This window comes from Copadichromis virginalis, linkage group LG14, assembly GCF_057382275.1.
Source record: "Copadichromis virginalis isolate Kocher_CV1m ecotype Utaka linkage group LG14, C_Virginalis_male_GT1.1, whole genome shotgun sequence".
NCBI classification, from domain to species: Eukaryota; Metazoa; Chordata; class Actinopteri; order Cichliformes; family Cichlidae; genus Copadichromis; species Copadichromis virginalis.
Window position 1 is genome coordinate 18756370 of NC_140631.1, and position 22798 is coordinate 18779167.

General features: G+C 40.5%; 1 protein-coding gene across 3 annotated transcripts in view; it reads right to left on the minus strand.

Moving 5' to 3' along the window:
• Positions 1 to 699: 699 nt before the first annotated feature.
• vaspb (vasodilator stimulated phosphoprotein b) overlaps positions 700 to 22798 on the minus strand; it is a 37138-nt gene continuing 15039 nt past the window's right edge. Inside the window, exons 2-14 of one of the 3 annotated variants that reach the window (XM_085429738.1) lie at positions 13869 to 14040; positions 10844 to 11024; positions 9542 to 9608; positions 8159 to 8271; positions 7018 to 7286; positions 6667 to 6806; positions 6447 to 6498; positions 4281 to 4308; positions 4135 to 4174; positions 3872 to 3928; positions 3196 to 3265; positions 2236 to 2293; positions 700 to 2147 (exon numbers count right to left, since the gene is read on the minus strand). In XM_085429738.1, coding sequence (XP_085285864.1) covers positions 2113 to 2147; positions 2236 to 2293; positions 3196 to 3265; positions 3872 to 3928; positions 4135 to 4174; positions 4281 to 4308; positions 6447 to 6498; positions 6667 to 6806; positions 7018 to 7286; positions 8159 to 8271; positions 9542 to 9608; positions 10844 to 11024; positions 13869 to 14040 — 1282 coding nt within the window. In that variant the 3' untranslated portion in view covers positions 700 to 2112. Of the gene's footprint in view, positions 2148 to 2235; positions 2294 to 3195; positions 3266 to 3871; positions 3929 to 4134; positions 4175 to 4280; positions 4309 to 6446; positions 6499 to 6666; positions 6810 to 7017; positions 7287 to 8158; positions 8272 to 9541; positions 9609 to 10843; positions 11025 to 13868; positions 14041 to 22798 lie in introns of all 3 variants that reach the window. The other 2 variants (XM_085429737.1, XM_085429739.1) reach the window with 2 other exon arrangements.

The window sequence follows — 22798 nt, forward strand, 5'->3', positions numbered from 1 at the left end:
ATACATTGTAATTTTGTATAAAAATAAACTAGTTTTTTGGACATGTACGTCAGTTCCGTAAATAATAATGCTATTTTATCAAATCTGACAGCATATACGTAAAAATTTAACCCTTCAGACGTTATTAGAATAAAAAATAAATAAAATACACAATTTTAAAAAGTACACAACCCTTATGTGGAAAATATTTCAGATGCTGATTTTTGTTTTACTACTGTCCAAGATCTATGTTCAGATTTTGATTGGGAGTAAGCAGAATTACAAATCAGTATATCAGAGACACAGCTCAGGTTGAGCGCTTTGGAGACAGAAATCAGAGATGCAAGGCTGACATGGTTTGGACATGTGGAGAAGTGGGATAGTGGATATACTGGAGAAAGGATATTGAATATCGAGCTTCCAGGCAGGAGGAAAAGAGGAAGACCACAGAGAAGGTTTGTGGATGTAGTGATGGAGGACATACAGACTGATGGGGTAACATAAGAGGATGCTAGATATAGGGCGAGATGGAGGATGATGATCTGTCATGAGGAACCCTAAAAGGGAGCAGCCAAAAGAAGACTGACAATTTCCCAAGTTCTAAGTAAACATTTTTATGCATAAATAGTTTAGGATTTTAAATATAGCAAAATGTGTGCAGCAGAGCCCACACTCCATAAAATTCAAATACAATAGAAAAGATGAGTCCAGACAAAGTGATGCGTTTCAAGAAGCAACTGTATTCGACTATAAAGGCATTTCTAATCCAGTGTCTCTAAGCTGTTTTCTTTATATTTCAGTGTAAAAAGCCTAGACTCTAGAAAAAAGAAAGTAAACAAAAAACAACAAAACATTTCATTAGAAAACAAATCATTGAAAAAAAAAAAAAGATAATGAAATTCCCATTCACCAGTCATTTCAATTAAAATAGAAACACCTTTTTTGCTAACATTTCCCTCAAAACAAATATATATTTTCCATATATATATATATTTATATATTTATTCTCAAGGCAGTTGGTCATGGCCAAATTAATTGACCTCATCATGGCCATTTTTCATGTTTCAAAATTAGAAAACGGATCTAGAAGGGAAAAAACACAACAAAACAAAGAAAAAAAATATAACAACAAGCGGAAGCACAGTGGACAGCAGGAGCGCCACACTGGCCAATGAATAAGGTCTCATTTTAAGTGAGAGGGAATAGTCTATCAAGGCGGTGTGGCACACGCACACACACACACATCCTCTGGAACAAGTGCAATGCAAAGAGAATAAGTTTCTCACATCATAAAACTACAACATACTCCTCTTTCACAGCACTCTGGTTGAACACTTCCCTTTGCTTGTCTCCTCTTCCTCTAGTATCTCTGTGCAGCAGGAGTGTGAAGGCTTTCGTTGTGCCGCTTTAGTTCTTAGTCTTTGGCGGGAGCTTAAAGTCCACTTGACTGAGATATGCTGCAGTATTAAAGAAGATGGCTTCACTGTTTCGTTTGATTTTTTTCCCCTCTCCACATCCAGCTGCCACACAGACTAGCAGAAGTCTCAATATTTTCATGGCAACTGAGAAAAGGAGAAAATGATCCCAGCATGCCAGCCTCTTTCTATTACAGTAAAAAATATGACTAATACAGTGTGCCTGAATACTGAAGACTTCTCTACCAGGAAAAATGGTGCATCTGATAGCAGAAGGAGAGGACACAAGCAGCAGGGGTTCTGCAACAAAGAGGGGTTAGAGATGGCAAACTTGCAAGAGCAACTCTGGCGGTAGTTAAGTGCTCTGAAATGATTCAGATGAACGGGACACAAAAAGGGCACGACGGGACGGCTGAGCGGGAAGAGATGGTACAGATGGGGACATCACCGCTGCAATAAAAGCAAGTGATGGTTAAAAAGTGCCAAATGGCGACTTGAGGAGGTTCCCTGGGTTACCATTAAGATGAAGTGAATATGGATGTTGTACAGTAAGCACATATGCTCATGTGTTTGTGTAAGAGAGAGAGAAGAGAAAATGTGTAGACGATAAAGAGAAATCCCTGGGCTACATGAGAGGGTGACGTGGAGGAAAGGCCTCAGCGGACCTCGATCAGCTCCACCCATCGCATCCCTCTGTTACACCTGACGCTCAGCAGAACTATGTGCTTCTCTTCTGAAGCTCCTGAATAAAGGCTGTGAAAGCAAAGAGAAACACACAGTAAGTACACAAAGTAGCTGATACTGGAGCAAAATTAAAGTTTTTTTTAAAGTGTAATCTAACCTCCAATAATTTCCTCTTTGACTTTTTGTAGTTCTTTCCGCACTTCCTCCAAGATCTCCTGCAGAAAAATAGGACAAACCGTTAGCCATGGCAATACATTTGTGATTTAGGAAAAAAAAAATGTTTATTTGCAGTAACCAGGTGACATGTGAAATCTCCATATACATACAACATATATTTTTCTGACTTGTGGCAGAACACAATGCATTGGTGTTGACCAGAAAAATTTAGGTTTCTCTAAACCTCTGTCAGGATTAAGACCTTTTCATGCATGAAACCTATAACATTGTTGGCTTTATCAACTGGACTGAATTCTGTCATTTAGGCATGGGTTATTTTTATGGAAATCTGCAAACACAATGACGATCCACATTACCTGCAGTTTGCTTGCAAGATTTAACAGTACAACAGTGACATAATGCATGAGGTCAGACTGTCTTTTTGCATGGCAGCTTTATTTTGATAGATGCTTTGATAACTAAAGAGGCCACTTCCTATGTGTAGCTATGGGAACAAACATCCCACACATCAGATTAGAAATAACAGGAGCTTGTGAAGTATGATTATATACACCACATCTGTGATAAGATCCGGACTGCTCCTGTCCCAAGCTGGGAATGTAATTATTGTCAGTAGTTAATATTATTGCTGTTGTGCCAGCTGCATAAACGCACACCAACCTGTTTGTGACACACTCAACAACACACTCCTGGAAACAGCTGGAAGCTACAAACTACCTTCATTTCAACAGTCTGAGACTGCCATTGTCAAACTGTTGTCAAAAAGTGACCTCAAGCCAGCATATTCAGATGGAGCCAGATTCATGCAAAACAAAACGAGTATCAGAAGCTTTAGAGAAATCAGCTTTCTCATTTACATAACAAAAATTCAGATCCAAACATTCAAGTGTGGCTGTTTTGGCCAAGAACTGACGATCGCTGGGTCGATGAGCATATTTACCTGTTTCATTTTCTCTAAATCTGAGTCATCGGCTCCACTTGCTTCATTATTATTGCTTGCAGCCTTTGCCCTGTAACAAAACATGAAACAGACATGCAAATATTTTATGTTTATCTTTCCACAAAACAGGTGCAACATATTCATCAAATGCATTGCCACAGTATAGAGCAAATGAAGAACCAGTGAATGGAAGAATGCAGAAATGAAATGAAGGTTAACCTATGTAAACTCATTAACCTACCTTTCTGAAGCTGAAGGATGCTGACGAGCTATAAATTAATGCCTGATATTAACTGATCTAGCTAGCACAGGTTTAAGAGTAGTGTATGGCTCTGTTAGGACCTTTTACCACAAAAACTACGTGTATGTTCTTGAACTACAACATAGAGACAAACAAAGCCATCAAAGATGTCAGAGAGGACAGAGCCAACCCCAGCTGAGAGAAGTGACTTGAAAATAAGCATGAATCATAGACCCAGGCTCCCATCTTATTAGTCAGTTTTCAGAGACAGCACACTCAGCTGCTACATCTACGGGTAGCTTGGGTGCACGCCATTCTCCCATCCATTAGATGGTGCTATCAACTGTAAAATATGCTACCCCAGCATGAAGATTTGAGAGGGAAGAATAAAGGAAGGGGTGCTAAAGGTCATGAATTAATGGGGCACATGTATACCTGGGAACTTGGGACAATGAGGAAGTGGAGTCCATGCTCTTGGGGATGGAGTTATTCCTGTTAGTGAGACACACACACACACACTCTCGCTCTTAAAATGAAAATGGACGACATTCGCGCACACGCACAAAAAACTCACGTTTGTGCAAAGACGCAGGGGTGGACACAAAAACGTGCGCACACTGGTGAACAGGGTGAACCGACACATGGGACACCTGGAGGTGACAGATTTACTGCAGGGAAATAACTGCGTCTTGGCTCACCTGATCATAGAAGGTTTCTCCCAAGGTCTTCTGACGGCGTCTGAAAAAGAAAATGTATGAAAACACGAGTTGTTAATCTTCACTCATATCAGTATATCAGAATGAACGTAGGTGGCATGCTACAGACAAAACTGTTCAGTTCTCACCACTTTGACTTGGAGACTCTGACTCATCCTGTGGAGAGGAGGGAAGAAAAAACATGGAGACTTCTCTTAACAGTGAGTCATCCTCAGCCTTGAGTGGTTGGTTACATGTAAAAACACTCTACATTTGTCTGGTGTTACATAAAGGGAACCGATTATGCTTCTCATTACTTTCTGGCATGTCTATATTGTTATGTTACAATGATACTGGTGTCAAATGATGACATCTTATCTGTAAGTGTGAGTTGAAAACTCAGGCTTCAACCGTTTATTCTACTCTTGGCAATGTTTAATAACCTGCCAACGTGAGCACAGAAACCTATGGAAGCCCGTTTCCACCACTAAAAAAAAAAAAAAAAAAAAAAAAAAAAGGATCCATAACTCAAAATTTCGAGTTATTTTCTCGAAATTTCGAGTTATTATCTCGAAATTTCGACATATTAACTCAAAATTTTGAGAAAAGCAACTCGAAATTTCGAGTTAGCGCTGCCAATCAGTAATCTACGTGAATGACGTCATTTCCATGTTACCCGGAAGCTGAAGCCCTCAGCTACAAATGCTACAGCTAAGCTACCGGTATTACATCCAGTCATGAATGCACAGATTGCTGAGTGTTTTCAGCCTGGCTTCACAAATGATGAAATCCCTGTGTTATTAGCTGAATCACATGGTGTTACTATCAGCAAACATACTTTAATTTGTTGGGATCAGTTTTTGAGTGCGCGGTCCTGCGCCATATGCTTCCGGGTAACAAGAAAGCGACCTCATTCACGTATATTTTGAGAAAAGTAACTCGAAATTTCGAGTTATATTTCTCGAAATTTCGAGATAATAACTCGAAATTTCGAGAAAATAACTCGAAATTTCGAGTTATGGATACTAGCTTTTTTTTTTTTTTAGTGGCGGAAACGGGCTTCCATAGAAACCCCACCCACCTGCTGTTTAAATGTTTTATTTACGAGGGGCAACCAATCAGGACAAAGCTGGCTTACAGGGGAGAGTATATCAGTAGCTAGTAGTAACGGCTTGTTTTATATATTGAATGAACTATGGGGCTGGGTCGAGGCTCACTGTAAGATAAATAAGGGTTCTCCAAAAAGTTGATTCTGTTCATCTGGATGTAGCTTTTTGTGGGAGAAACGTTTCGTCACTCATCCAAATGATTTCTTCAGTCTCAGCTGACTGCAGGTTTCTCCAATCTTATAAACAGTACATTTGCATAATGACTGAAACCAGCCCACTGAAGGAACAATGGGCTGGGAGGTCAGTTCCTTAATTTTAATTTTGCAAATTCTCATGACCATTGATCAACAACCACTGACCAAAACCCACTGATCAATAGCCATGAGTACCATTCACAGAGAGTTGGGGAATGGCTGCAAACACAGCATTGTAAGATGGCGTAAGATGTACCCCTAGGCCCCCTCCTCGATTCAGAGATGGTCTTTCCCTTTTCACGTAAATGGCCTCCTTGACTTCGCGCTCAAACCAGCGTTCTTCCCTGTCCAGGATGTGTACATCCTCATTGAAAGAGTGTCCACTGGCCTGTAGGTGTAAACAGACTGCAGAGTCCTGGCCTGACGAGTTAGCGCTTCTGTGTTGTGCCATCCGCTTCGCCAGAGGTTGTTTGGTTTCCCCGATGTATAAATCCTGGCAATCCTCCTGGCACTTAACAGCGTACACTATGTTACTCTGTGTCGGGGGACCCGATCCTTGGGGTGGACCAGTTTTTGGCGCAGCGTGTTTTGGGGTTTAAAAGCCACAGAGACCCGGTGTTTAGAAAAAATGCGTCTCAACTGCTCCGATACTCCTGACACGTATGAGAATTTGCACAATTAAAATTAATGAACTGACCTCCCAGCCCATTGTTCCTTCAGTGGGCTGGTTTCAGTCATTATGCAAATGCACTGTTTATAATATTTGGGGAAACCTGCAGTCAGCTGAGACTGAAGAAGTCACTTGGATGAGTGACGAAACGTTTCTCCCACAAAACGCTAAGTCCAGATGAACAGAATCAACTTTTTGGAGATTTACTCTATTGGATGATTGAGAATGCATCAAGACATAAATAAGGGCTATTTGAACTATAAAGGATGCAAAGCTACTTTAATAAAGTCCAAGAATAAAATTATCATTACAAAAACAATTTGACAAAAAGCCGACCCTCACATTATCTTGTGGTTTCACAGGTGGCTTCTCTCCAGTGTCTGCAGCTTTTCTCCTGATAAAGGAAAATAAAAATACTAAGTTTAATAATCAAGCAGAAAAACTTGCAAGAGCTGACTGAATATAACGCATGTAATAAATGATTATTGATCAAAAGACAAGTGAAGATTGTAACTAGTTAATATAAAACCTTATGTGGCTTCAAACCTGTGGCGTCACCCACCTGCGTGCCAAGATGGCACTCATTTCACCCATCAAACCCCCTCCTCCTCCTCCTCCTCCTCCAATGGATGCGTTGCTGCTGCGGGTGGACTCAGTTCTGGAAACTGGAGTTGGAGTTGGAGGAGCAGACGGGCCATCATCCTGCTGAGGGCAGCAAATAGCAAAAGGATGGATGGTGGTGTCACAGATCTACATCTCTAAATAACTCTTAGTATTGTGTCATTACAACAGCGGAATATCCAATTAGAATAATGAGAGAAGCACATGACAGATTGAGTGATTTGTCAATTGTATGCTAACGAGGCCTTTAACAGCAGCGGCAAAGTAACAGTCAAATCTGGCACATACACACCTTGGATACTTTGCGGAGTTTAGCTCCTGCAAGGGCAGCCGCCAAGCCCCCTCCTGCCCCTCCTCCCCCACCGCCAATGCCATTTCCGCCATCCGAAGTGGGCAGCGGTGGGGCCGGGGGAGGTCCTGTGGGAGGTGGTCCCGGAGGCGGGGGGATGCCAGCTGCTGGAGGAGGGGCAGGAGCTGGAGGAGGGCCAGGGGGTGGAGGAGGAGCCGGTGGAGGAGCGGGGCCTCCAGTGGCCAGTGGAGGAGCTGGAGGGGCTGGAGGAACTGGACAGAGAAGGACCATCAGTTTGCAAAGTATTCAGAGAAGATTCACACCAATGACAGCATGACACAGGTAAACAAAATTCAAAACAATGCTTAGATGGCTTCTGTATGATACAGAGGGCATGACTGATCCTCACTATCTAAAACTGTCAAAAGCATAAACAGAGCATAGAGGCAGCACCTAAAGCACTAAAACAGCTCCTGCATCTAAAAATTCCAATTTAACTTAAACAGCTTGATTGATGCTCCATGTCTAGTGGTTTTATATTTTTCTGCGTTGGACAAACCACTTTTAATGTCTGATTTAATTGTGATTTGAATGCTGAATTTTCACTCTGCTGGACACTGGAATTACCAGCAGCATCTTATCTGCTTCCCAATCCTATAAGCACTTGGTTTATCTGGAGAGCATCCAGCAGCATGGTTTTGTACCCGGTGCAGCTGCACCCCCTCTGTGACTGCTTGTGGATACAGACACTCCAAGACCTTGATCGACAATTCTAATATATGATGTCTGATGTCAAGAAAGACGCGGCACAGATGTTGAGAGCACAGTTCTCGACGGTGTTGTGCATGAATCATTTACTATTACGGTTCAGAATTAGGGACAGCCTTCAGATTTTCCATCAACGTTTAAAAACAAAAAAACAAAAATTCAGCCAGTGAAAGAAAAAGTCACAACCTCTGTCTGACACGACCCTGTATCAGTCTTAAAATCCCCTGTTGTTTTTGGTACGCAGAATGAATTCCAGCTTTCCCTTCAGGGCGATCATGTGCTGCACATTTATCTGAGTATAACGCTGAAACAGAACAAAACTGAAGTGTATTAATGTCAAGTGGTGTTATGTTGACCAGCGCAGGTGTTTCCTGACCTGCAGCAGCTTGTCTTTCTCTTTCCAGCCTCTCTCTTTCCTGCCGCTCCCGCTCCTGTCTTTCTCTCTCCTGACGCTCCCGGTCCTGCTGTTCCAACCTCTGCTGCTCCAACCTGTGCACAAACAAACAAATCTGTCACATCTGTATGTGAACACATTTAAAATAAACCAAGAGCAATTACCATAAACTGGCCCACAATTAAATTAAAGTCTGAGACTCAGAAAGCCTTGAATCATGTGCAAGTGTCCTGTAGATATCTGAATTATTTATGCACCAGCCGCTGTTTCAGGGCAACTTCTAACATTTCAAACAAACAGTTTTATAAAATCTAGAGAATTTGGTAAAAGGACATGAGGTGAATTTCACTTTTAATTAGTCTATCACTAAAAAGTCCACAGCTGGTCAAAATGATCCAATGCGAGTTACCTCGGTTGGCTACATCTCTCTCCTCTCCCCAACACATCTGCCACTCATAACAGCTGATTACAGAGCACCACACATACACTGTACACAGTGTACACACACTAAAGTGCAGAGCCACACACATGCCCGTAATCACACATGATGTCAAGCAGCGAGCCAAGGAAAGGGTGAGGGGCGATCGCATTCATGTCTGTTATTCTGCCTCTTTTCACAACTGCTGAACATCATCGATGTTTACAGCTGCAAATATTACCCACAAACACCTGCATCTCTGTTGGACTTTTAAGGTTTTAGAAGCTCCCTGAGCCTCAGCGCGCCACTGGATAATGAGACAGCCAGGCAAGCAGCAATGCCGATTATAAAATCCACCTAGACTCTGATCTTTATCACCTTTTAGTGTAAATAAGATTAAAAGGTTAATGCTTAGTCCATGCGAGTCCAAGTGTCTCGCTGATGGGACAGGCTGATGGAGACATGGCGGGAAAATGTAAGCAGCATCCACTTTACTGTCTTTTTAACCTTTAAACTACACGGGCTGACTAAGGCTTTAACAGCGTCAGCGTCAAGCTAATGCCATCAAATCCTCTGCATATGCGTGTGTGCCCTAACCCTGCCAAGTGGACTACTGCAGAGCCAAAACAGCTCGACTTGCTATTGATTGTTATGCAACTGAACCCAGGAGATTGTTTGCATCAGTTAGAAAACATACACTTCACATGGCCGCACAGTACCGTAAGCTCACATAAGAGGTAAACAAAAAAGAATCAGAAAAAATATCTGATTATTAAACAAACAGTCATTTACGACCAAGCTGAAACCTGGAAATGTAATCAGAGTTATCAGCTGAACCAAGCCCAGAAGATATGCAAGCGGAGAAGCAGTAAAATGCGACCAGCGGTGGATTACAACTAGCAAAGTGAAGAAGGCGGACTGCATTTAGCAGAAAGTCTTCAAGGTACCTCCGCTGTTGTTCAAGCTCTTCAGGAGAAGGCCCATTTGACATGGGGCGGGGGAGGGTAGCATAACCTGCCAAAACAGAAAATAGAAAACATTTGTGATGATTACTATGAAGTATGAAGCAATAACTCCTGACACGCTCAAGTTTATCCAATCTGTGCTTTTACAGACGTACACACTTTTTTATATCTGTGCTGTTGATACTGTACAAAGTCTGCAGACAGTGTGGACAGCCACGATATGACACACAGGGACCTCAAATGGGTGGTGCCCACTAATCAAGCATTTACAATGCTACATTTTATCAAGTATTTTTCATGGCTCAGCGACACAGGATATACAGAGTATTCATTTAAATAGCCAGCTGTTGTAAATAAGCAGAGGTAAGAACAACACTGACTATGAATAAGTGCTGAAACTGTTAAAAATGAACACATTTTAAAAAAACAAAACAAAACAACAACAGAAGTTCTAATTATGTGTTCGATGAATACCAGGATTCCTTCTGAGGAAATATTCAAACTATTTTCTATTTAACAGGATTGGATGGACACGTGTGGACTGATGTCTAAGAAATAGTGTGTTTAACTCTAACAGCCACAGTGTAGGACGCAGCTCTATCGCAGGTCCTTCATCCCAACAGCGGTCAGACTGTACATTACACACAATAGATACCTACAAAAATAAAGGTTTACTCCCACTGCACTTTATGCACATATGAAAAATATGACAATGACAAATACTTATTGTATATAGCAACCATTTGTAAATAGTAGAAATGACACTTGTATCATTTTTTTTCCTTATTTAAAAATAAATAAATAAATCCAGTGTTGCTGTAACATGTGAATTCCCCCAGTGTGGAATTAATAAAGTCTACGTCTAAATGACAAAATGTGATCTGAGTGAGTAATTTTCATGCATTTACACCAACTCTGTGCACAACTGTAGCCAGCACAGCAGCACGAGGCCAAACAAATAACATTATTTGACTTTTTTTATATCTACCCAGCTACCCTGTTTGTTGTACATCACTGTGAATCATACTCATCACTTGAAGGAAGCTTGTTAGCAAGGTGTTTCATGCGGTCCAGGGCGGTGTTAATATCAGCTCAATCACATGCCTTTTTTCTCTAACTGATTGACAAGAAACACATATATAACCTCTGTGTGGTGTTAGTATAATGTTTACCATGTTCTGGCTGATAAGTTACCACAAAACAGGAAGTTGTAAGTTTGGGACGTTTTCATTCGTGCTGGAGTCATAAGCAAAGTCCATGGAGTAGATACAGATGCTAATTTACCTGCGTCTGCCATGGAGTTGAGGACCTCCAGAGCGTGGCTCATGCCATTGGCAAATAAAGCAGCATCCTCCTTGCTGCCAAAGTTGAGTCCCCAAACTTGTCGGGCATCCCGCCACTGGTGAAAATTAGGTGTGGCCTGATTATACTTGAGGCCTCTAATGATTGGACAGTTTATAACAACCTGAGGAGGAGAAAGAGAGCAGAGGAGTTACAAAGTCGTTTAAAAACAAATTATATATCCAAAACAACTTCTAAAATCTCCACAACCTAATATCCCTGCTTATGCATAACACGACTGTATCTGCTTAAATGTTTGTGGTATGCTGGTACAGATTCCAACCACCAGGTGGTGTGAAGCTTATGGAGCTGGGGAAAAACGTTCTGGGTTTGAGTGTTTGCCTGAATGTGCTGACATGCCATTTCACTATTTGTTTAACAGCCTCTGGATTCCACAGAGGAGAGGGGAGGATAGGAGACCCTGTCACAGGGGGGCAGCATGCACTGAATGTAAGGGTAGCAAGTTCATCTGCCACTGTAGACATCATCATCATCATTAAAAATAAACAAATACAACTTCAGTCTTCCTGTTTAAAAATAGCAAGGTAGTGTGTAGATGCAAAGAGAATTGCATCACGAATCAGGATAAAAGGAATCAAGTAAAACCTGTGGCATGATGAAAAGCCTTAATGCCGCAGGTTCCACTTGTGCTTTTTAACTCGTCTTAAATCACACCAGGATGCATAAAACAAGCGTGACACCACAAAGACACTTCTAAAGACACCACAGGCACAAGAAAAAAGAAAAAAAGAAAGAGGAGAACATGAAAAGGAGAGACAGAAAATTCTCATTTTCTTCCTGCTGCTCTCATTAACCACAAGCCTAAACTCACTTGGATGTTTCCGTCAGACACAAATATAGAGTCCTTACTGGGTATCAAACTACGTCCTAAATTGTCACAGGAAATGGCTGAACAGGCTAACTATCTCACAGGAAACATCTTCCACTTTAAGACACATCTCTGGGGAACACTTCAGAGTGCTGAATGTTTAAAGAAGGGGGGAGAGAGAGACACTAAGACGGGCGTATCAAGAACAGACGCACCCAAACTCAGGCTGCCCTGCTTTGTAACATGGAATCGGTTCACCTTTATCAGCTGGGGAGTCATAATCTGGTGATAACCACAAAGACACGCCTTCATTATCCTCTGCTTTGAGCACTCAAAACTGAAGGAAGACTTTCCTACATGTTATGCCAAAGGCATGCTGACAATGCACAAAAAACAGCTTTGCATGTTTGCGTGCACCTCTCGCAAACTGACAGTAATCAAAAGCATGAATGTGGTGGAAGTGCTCTTGCTTAAGACAACAGTTGATTCAAAGCTCAGCTCAGCAAAATCTGTAAGATTAAAAGCACTGAAAGGAATTAAAACACATGCTTAAAGATAAATAAGGTAACCCAGGGCCTGTTTATAAGTGTAGTTAAGAGCAGCAAGTGTTTGGATAAACGGCTGCAAACGGCGTGAAGCAGTGATCGTGCTCCACACGCAAACTTAACGGATTCCCTGCTCCACCTTTCATCAGGTTTCATTAATTCATTCTGTGCCTAAAAGTAAATACTTCTGTCTGCTAGGTTCATGCGATCATATTTGCATCAGTGTTTATAAAATAATGAAAATTCATAGTGTTTCTAATACAGTGGCTCCCCACAGAAGCCTTGCTTGCTCCACCCCTCCCCCTTTCTGTCTCTCTCTCTCAGACACACAGACATCAGAGAGAAACTATGAGGAAACTAGTTAGACCATACACTGACCGGCCACTAAGTACACGTGATCAACTGCTCATTAATGCTAATATCTAGTCAGCCAATCTCATGGCAGCAACTCATGTACACATGGTCAAGATGACCTGCTGAAGTTCAACCCAAGCATGACAATGAGGAAGAAAGGTGATTTAACTGATTATAAATGTGGCATGATAGTGCCGCACAGACTGGCCTGAGTATTTCAGAAAGCTGATCTATGGGGATTTTCCCCACACAACCATTTATGGGGTTTACAAAGCATGGTCTGAAAGAGAAAATGTCCAGCGAGGGGCAGTTCTCTACAAGAAGATGTCAGAGGTCAGAGGAGCAGAGCCAGAGTGCTTTGAACTGATAGGAAGCCTGTCTAAAGAGCCATTTATTACAACCAAGGTATGCAGAGAAGCATCTCTGAACCATTGAAGCAGATGGGTTAGAGCAGATGACTGCACCAGGTGCCACCTCTGTCAGCTAAGAACAGGAAACTGAGGCTAAATTTCACACAGGCTCACTAAAATTGGACAACAGAAAAATTGGAAAAATGTCATCTGATCCGATCTTAGGTCTCAGTGGCATAAACAACATGAGACTGGTTCCATCCCGTCTTGTAGAGCACCTTTGGGATGTGGTGGAACAGATGAATCCCATTATGGATGTGCATCCAACAAATCTGAAGCAACTGTGTGATGACAAGTTAGCATGGACCAAAAAAATCTGAAGAATGTTTCCAGCACTTTGTTGAATCTGTGTCATGAATAATTATGGTAGTTCTGAAGGCAAGAGTTTGTATACTAGCCAGGTGTACCCAATAAAGTGGCCAGTGAGTGTAAATAACTGCAACATAAGGTAGAGTCTAAAACTGCTCTGCAACCAAACAAGGGGACAGAAAATAGGTTTGGTTGTGATTTATTATCCTTCCTGTGGCTTCTTGGATGGGCAGAGGGTTTAGGGGGGAGGGACATAAACAGCACAGTGGTAGACGATGTAAAAATGTTCTCAAGTGCTTCTAATAAAACTATACTTACAGTAAATACTCTCCATATAACAAACAGATACAGTTTAGGGTATCATTTACAATGATGTCAATGAATGGGCACCCAGTATTCTCACTCTTGCTTACTCAGACACCTTTAAACAACACAGACGCCCACAGGCCACATGACAGACACTACACACATCTCACAAAGCCAGACACTATGCTAAGCCTGCCCAAAGCTGGCAGATGTACCTGCTGATCTGTCTGCATCTTGCGTCCCACTACCCTAAAGGCATTGTTGCTTGGGTTGTGATAGATCTGCACCCTGCTGAAGGTTTGGGGTCCGGTGCCCGCAGGAAGCCACTTCTTATTGCCATCGTCATAGATCATCACAGTGGCCCGAGCCTGGCAAATACTTGATTCACTGAAAAACAGAGCACAAAGAAGAAATCATCAACATTCGTTTACAGCATTGCTTAGTTGACTCTTTAAAGTCTAAATAATCTACTTTTTGTCTGACTAGTACTCAGGCTTGTACTACCACAAGTTCAGCATTTCAAAGGGATCTTTCTGTTAACTTCATTTACCCTTATAGCCAAATAAAACTGGTTATTGACTCAGTAACCCAGGGTTCTAGTTACAAATGGGTTCACAGGAAGGAGTGGCGCTAGCAGCATCTGGCTAATCACGAACACAGTGTATTGGCAGCATAGGAATAGCAAAGTGTAATGTTAGAAAAATTTAAAACGCACAACACAGAATCAAAGCAACACAGGTGCTGCAGGGTGAGTGTGTGTGCCAGAGGAAAAGCAGTGTTCAGTATTCAAAGTGCTGTATGAATGCATGCAAGTTTTAGCCAGTAAGACTAGAAAGAGCTCAGATATGAATAAAGTTTAGCCTCCTTGAGGGTAAGAAGGAAAGCCAGCAAAATTTCCAAATGTAATTAGTTCTAATTAATGCTGATGGAACAATGAAACTGTTGTAAATTAATCTGAGGCCAACAGAGGAAAAAAGTAATAAAGCTGGATCTGAGAATTAACCTACTGACAGTCAGAGAAACGCAAAGACTTCTGACCTTCCTATTTCGTATACAGAGGTCTCTGGGGTCTTGCAGGAATGGTGATGTTATGTACACACTGTCATGTACACAGTGATTTCATACCTGTTGAACATAATCTGCTCCGGAGCAGGTTAGGGTCAGAGTGCGTTACCATGGTGATGCCCCCCAGTAAGAAGTGATCCACCTTCACACTACAGAAAACTTCAGGGTTAACTCCGGGTTACCTAGATAAGTTGAAATCCTGCTTTGTAATATAGACATCTGGCAACTAAGAGTCGATTTCTGCTCTTCCAAGCCGGAACAAAAACACCCACTACATGCTGCCACAAAAACGAGGAAGAATTAAAACGATCCAAAGCCAAATTAAAGTACAGCCACAAAAATTAAACCACAGGTCTTTATAGTAGCGACGGCAACTTCAGCCGACAAAAGCATGAAAAGGTCTTTGTGAGCTCTGCTGCAAACATGTTTGTACTATAGAGTGTCATCGGAGAAATACACTAGACTGTCGTTTTTAGGGATGTGACAAAAACAGATACTTCAGTACCAAATCGATACCAACATCCTGAAAATGTGGAGGTACTTGTTCTTCTAAAGGTACAGCTGGGTACCTAACATACTCTAGATGCCTTAAGAGGAAACTCAGTCCACAGCAACAGTGTTTCATTTGTTTTGTTTACGTTAGCAACATGTTCTATTAATAACCTGAAATGTTTGCAAAAATGAAAAAAATTAAATAAAAATTTGGAAACATTCATTTGTGTTACTGCTGAGAATCAAGGACAATTAAGCAAACTACTAAAATTTCAGTTACACTGCATTTTTTGTATAAGGACAAAGAAGAACCAATATTAATTTATATCATATAAAGGCTGTGTGTTTTATGTGGGATTCAGCGTGAACTGCGGGAGGAACAGGAGAGGCCAACGAGGAAAGCTGAGGAAGAACTGCAGACAAATGAACGAAGAACAAAGTTTTTAGTCACGAGGGCCAGTCTTTCAAGACAAACCTAGTCTCATACTCACTAACCCACAAGGCCAGATTAAGAACATTTCAGTGTGTCCTAGGTTTCAAAAAACCCACAACACTAATATAACCAGCTTTGTTTGAGCTTCAAACGTGTCAGAAAACACACTAAACTGGAACGACAATGTCCTTTATTCACTGAAGTCTTAACCTTTATTTGCAAAGAAGCTGAAGTGTACATTCCTGTCTAAAAACTCTATATATTTTGTTAGAAAATGGGAAATAAGTACAAACATAAATGGAAATACAGAAAAAAAAAAAGTTTGTACAAGTCTAATAATCTTGAAGTCAGTATTTGTCAATTTTGGTATGTCAACCCTTATTTTTCAGCACAGCCTGAAATCTCTTAGGCAGCTTTTGTTCATTTAACTAGTCTTCAGGAATAGTCCTCCAGGCTTCTTGAAGGACATTCAAAGGTCTTGTTTGGATGTTGGCTGACTTTTGTTCTGTTCTCTGTCAAGATGATCCCACACTGCTTCGGTAATGTTGCGGTCGGCGTTCTGGGGAGGTCAATTTATGGCTGAGAGTGATACATTGTGTGTTTTTCTATCCACATCCATATCTTTTACCACACTGGCAGTGTGTTTGGGATCACTGTCATGCTGAAAAATGAAGCTGTGCTAATTAGAGGTTTTCTAGATGGTACTACATGGTGGATAAAAAAAAAAATGAAATGAAGTGAAAATACTTTTCTACATTTATAACCATCCAACCATGGCAGAGCCTGCCTCTAGTGCAGGGGTGGCCAACTCCAGGCCTCGAGAGCCGGTATCCTGCAGGTTTTAGATGTGTCCTTGATCCATCACAGCTGATTTAAATGGCTAAATTACCTCCTCAACATGTCTTGAAGTTCTCCAGAAGCCTGGTAATGAACTAATCATTTGATTCAGGTGTATTGACCCAGGGTGATGTCTAAAACCTGCAGGACACTGGCCCTTGAGGCCTGGAGTTGGCCACCCCTGCTCTAGCACCTCTCTCGTGACCTCCATACCTACCTATAGCAATTTGAACTTTTTGGGTCATTTGGTATACCCCACCCATTCCTCCCCGTTTTTCTTCTTTAGTTGATTCTTTAAAAATCAACTGAAGGCTAGATTTCCTACTATTTCTTAAAGGACCTGACTTTCAGATACTGTTTAGATAGAAGTGGCAAGCCTTCAAAAACCTTTTCTTCCACCTGTTCAGTTTCCTCTGATTTCTTTAATGACATACTGCACACTATGCTGAGCAACGTTTTAGTGAATAACTCTTTGGGCCTTTCTGGAGCAAAATTACTATTTTGTGTTATTGTGGCATTTATTTCAAACATTAAACTAAAGAATTATAAACACATTATGTGTTTTCGCAACAGGATGCTAGCAACAAAGAGCCTAAAGATATATTTTACAACTGGTTCTTTGTTCTCGGTTATCTGTAGACACAAAACTGGTTCATGTTTTGAGTGTGGTGTTTCTATGCTGAAATGATTCATAGATCAGTCTTAAGCGACTGAACAAAGAACAAAAATAAGAACAAGGAATGAACTGAAAATGAGTGAAAAAGCCGCCAATGTCAGAAGAAAAACCCGGAGAATATTCCACATTAACGATATCCACAAAGTCTAACGTCTTCAAAGCGACATAAAGAAATCAGTAGCCTACACGTGGGAAGGAAGAAAAAACAAAACAAAAAACCTAAAAATGCAGTATGGTGTTGATAACTGCTTGGATAAACAGATTAGTTTGATCCCAAACAAAACGCAACAATGGAAGCCGACAAAGACGGGAAGTTGTGCCGTGCTCTGCCAAACAGACGAGTCACTGGAATCTTCCACCTGCTTTCCATCAGCCTCCACCTCATCACACTTTGGAAGAAAACAGCCACATGTGCGCTGACATCAGTGGTATTAATAGGTTTATGCAGACAGACAAACAAAAAAACAAAACCATGTTTACTCAGGTATCTCGGGTAGGGCAGACGTGTTTAAAACAGAGATCTTAGAATAAACAAATATTCCTTCTCTACACACATATTTGCTTTTTCCTTGTGTATGCTGATAACATTGGACCAGAGTAATGGCGTAATATTTAAATAAATACCACTAAACACTGTAAAGTCTGTATTCATTCATTTAACTGTAAATCTTAATATATGCATGTTAATGTGCATGCGTGTCTCAGCTTAAAGCACAGCAAAACAGAAGAAACCAAAGTGTCGATAAATGGTGAGTAGAGGAGTTGTGCAGATGCAGAACAACAAAGGTTTTACGATCCCTCCCCCTCCTCTCCTTATTTTCCCTGCATGGTCTCCCTATAGTCCCCTAATCCATCTCTTCCACCTCTCCCTCCATCTGTCCCGCCCGTGATACAATCTGCTACTTCCTGTGACACAGCACCAAAGCCCAGCCCACTTCCTGTTGCCAGCAATGCCTAATAAGGACTCATCCAGCCTGAACAATGGATGCATGCATGCACACACGGAAGAAGAAGAAAAAAAAACAAAACAAAACAAGGCCATATATATTATATACCTAATTATATATTATACGTTATGCAACTTCATAAAAATTCAGTCCATATTTACTAAAGAACAGCAAAAACAAAACAAAAAAACAAACAAGGATAGTAAGGAGCCAAGCATTAGGATTTCATGAGTGATTAAGTGTCTGGGATTGTGGACTCCAACCAGGAACAACTTGAATTTTTAGGCCTGCAAATATCCCGAAACAGGAGGATGTCTGGTGCAAACAGTGTGTAAATTAAACATGCGTGTGTGTAAGTGACTTCACGACAGCCACGCAGCTTCAGGTTTGCTGTCAAACTTCAAAATGCCTTCCTGTTATTGTGTTATTTGGCACATGTCTTACAATAACTGCGCTGATATTAAATGTTGGCTCACTCTTTCCAGAGTGACTTTTTGTTGTCTGTGCTACCTGTAGTCCTGTAGACATTTGTGTGGGTGTTATCTGTCTGGGGAAAAAAAAAAATAACAACAGAAACCCCTTCTTAAAATACTGGGTTCAAGTCAGTCACTGCAACTGTGCATATTTTTCTTCCTCTAAGGTTTGCAAACATCAGTTAACAACTAACAGATATTTTCAAACAGGTTAAAAGTTCTAAAAAGACATTTTTGCAGTGTCTTGTGTTTCAGAGACTAAAGATGCAGTTCTATCATATCTGCATGTACATCAGTCATTAAGTAACAAGCATGTGCATTAGAGGGGCATAGATAGGTCATGAAGTGCCTGGGGATGGGAATCACTGGGAATTATTTTGAACATGATAGTACAACTCAAAAGAGAAAAAGAACAAAACAAAAAAATACTCCATTATTTAGTAACTACTTATCATCACTTTTACTTCCCGTTTCTGCCTTATCCCTTCATAAATCCTTCCTTATAATTGTCTACATATATTTAGTTTGGTAACACGAGTAACACACCAAGAGATACTTTTTTTTTTTTTTAAATAATATGTTTACATACACATGCATACACATATAGCTATACACACACAGTGTGTGAAGAGTGGATAGCGGACAAGAGCACCCAATCAAAGTCCTTCCTCCTCCTTCTACCCTGCAAAAACCATCATTTTGTTCTACATTTTAAACCCGAGTTGTGCTGGGACAGTGAGTAATGAACTTCAGCAATCTGTTCCACAGCGTCACTCCACATACAGACATGCAAAAACTTTTTAACATTGCACAAACACAGATGTTTTAAATCGAATTCCCCGCTTAACCGGATCCTCCATCTCTTAAAAAAAAAAGAAAAAAAAGAAATGTAGTGTATTGTCAGGAAGCAGGCCGCTTATTGCTTTATACGTAATTTGTGCAGCATGACAAAGAACATCAGTGAGTTTTAATAGTTGTGACTTCAGGAACAGTGGATTTCAGTATTGTGGATTATCGTTATGGCACTTTAAAGTGAACATTTGGAAGTATTGCCCCAAACCTTTGCACAGTAATTCAAATACAGTGACATCTGTTGGTGTCAGTATAGACAAATTCCCATTTAATTATTACTTTTGTCCTCAGCAGCCTTCCTGTTGTATAGGAGTAAGTTGGCAGCCACTTGGCTGACCGCTGGGAGCCAAGTGGAGTCGAGTCCCCTCATTCAGACTGATGGCGACACGCTGGCAAACCTCTGACAATCACTCTGAGCTCGTCAGTATCATGTTTTAATTTCAGCTTAAAGCTCAAATTAATAACAGAAATAACATTTTAATAACAGCTGACAAAGAATGGATTTTACAAACATTTTAGTTTTACTAAGTCAACTCATCAGCAATGAGCATGCTGTTGGGATTGCAGGGCAGTTTATGGGAACTGGGAGGGGACAGAGACTTAGGACTGGGAAATTGATGCATATTTAATGGCAGAGAAAGCAAGGGCTCAAGAGTGAGACAGAGTGAGCAGCTGCATTATTGATAGAACTACGGACACTGAGACTAAAAGCATGTGTGGCAGACACGCGCATAAAGACAGACTTTCACACACCCTCCCCACCTGTCAAGCTGCCAACACATCCACCTGTGCTGACCCGCCCGCTGGGTATAACAGGCTGCAGTGCTGGGTCTGATCGGACTGCTTTTTAGTGCTAGAATAAAACCACAACAGGCGTGGTCATAAACAACCTATTCCTGTCCTTCCTTGAACAAAGACCACCAATCTAGTGAAGCTGAATGTAGGCAAACTAACCAAGTACAGATGATTTAAGAGGTTTTCTCTTAAGCACAAATAGGTCACCGACTGCTGCTCTGGGAAGGATTTAAGCCAACAGCCTCAATGCAAGAATGGACTTCACCACAGGAAGTGATCACCTGACTGATATGCAAATTGCTCATTTATTGCAACACGGCTGAGTCCGTCATCGCTTCTCGTTGGAGCCAGAGTGAGTGCCTCATCCCCTCTGTGGTTTGGCCTTCTTGGTGAGTTAGGGGTTAACAGGAAATCACAGTGCACGGCTGGGGCACACGCCGTCTTGGAAATATCTGTATAAGGCTATGCTCTCAGAGCTTTTCTCCGAACGACAAGTACAGTCAGGCCCAGTAGCTCCTTCTCTTCCCTCCTTCTCCTCCTCTTTACCTGACCCTCCTACCATGCTCCTCAGTCATTCCTTCAACTGTTTCAGTAGGTATAAAATATGCCTGCTAATGCCACTTGGTGGTATCCTTGCAGAAATATCTCTTGCTATATATGTACATGATTTGGGGATATATTAAATAGTCTTGTCTAGACACTAAGTAGGGAACCACATTTCTGTCTCTGCATCCATCCCTTCTAATTCATCAGGCATCTCCTCCAGGAGTTCATAATTCCACAATATGAAAAGCTCATTTCCCTCCCCAAACAACTACAGCCAACAATCTCTTTTTAATGATGTTCATCTTTGAGTTATTCTTGCCTTCAGGAATAAATGCCTTTCTCCGTGGCGTACACTGCAAACAAGACAAGATCGCATCTCACGGAACACTTGACCAGATATGAACCAACAATTTTCATTCAACTTTGTGCTGCATTTTTTAAACCGTTTTTTGTACAGCTTTGGGGAGGTGATTCACACACACAACCCACACACAAAAATATATATGAGAAACAGGTGTCGCATACAAATTAGTAACCCTCAGGTGGCTTTGCTGTACCTTAGATGAGTAAACTGTGAATCATCACTTCTTTTTTATTTTTTTTGCCCACTATATAACGTCACATTGAAACCAGACAGAGAATGACAATAAGTCACTAAATAAAGTCTGCATTTAACCAACCCACTTCCTCCTTCTCCCTTGTGGCCTTTTTGAGAAGAAGACAAAATGCGTTTCACAAATGATATTGTAAAAGCAAGCAGCTATTTAAATGCTTGCAACAGAAGAGCACCACTTACAGCCAGCATGTGCGCTAAATCTCATTAGATGATTAGAGATAGATAGATAGATAGATAGATAGATAGATAGATAGATAGATAGATAGATAGATAGATAGATAGATAGATAGATAGATAGATAGATAGATAGATAGATAGATAGATAGATAGATAGATAGATAGATAGATAGATAGATAGATAGATAGATAGATAGATAGATAGATAGATAGATAGATAGATAGATAGATAGATAGATAGATAGATAGATAGATAGATAGATAGATAGATAGATAGATAGATAGATAGATAGATAGATAGATAGATAGATAGATAGATAGATAGATAGATAGATAGATAGATAGATAGATAGATAGATAGATAGATAGATAGATAGATAGATAGATAGATAGATAGATAGATAGATAGATAGATAGATAGATAGATAGATAGATAGATAGATAGATAGATAGATAGATAGATAGATAGATAGATAGATAGATAGATAGATAGATAGATAGATAGATAGATAGATAGATAGATAGATAGATAGATAGATAGATAGATAGATAGATAGATAGATAGATAGATAGATAGATAGATAGATAGATAGATAGATAGATAGATAGATAGATAGATAGATAGATAGATAGATAGATAGATAGATAGATAGATAGATAGATAGATAGATAGATAGATAGATAGATAGATAGATAGATAGATAGATAGATAGATAGATAGATAGATAGATAGATAGATAGATAGATAGATAGATAGATAGATAGATAGATAGATAGATAGATAGATAGATAGATAGATAGATAGATAGATAGATAGATAGATAGATAGATAGATAGATAGATAGATAGATAGATAGATAGATAGATAGATAGATAGATAGATAGATAGATAGATAGATAGATAGATAGATAGATAGATAGATAGATAGATAGATAGATAGATAGATAGATAGATAGATAGATAGATAGATAGATAGATAGATAGATAGATAGATAGATAGATAGATAGATAGATAGATAGATAGATAGATAGATATCTCCATCCTACCACATTCTAATCATCTAATGAGATGATAGCGTAGTGGTTAAACTACACGCCTTTGGAACAGAGGATCGCAAGTTCGATTCCTGCCTGGGGCGTCTGTATCCAGTAAGGGTCCTAAGGCTAGACCCCCTATGCTAAGCAAGCCTACCGCAGACATGAGCGAGACAGATAAATATGAAGGCATGCCGGCT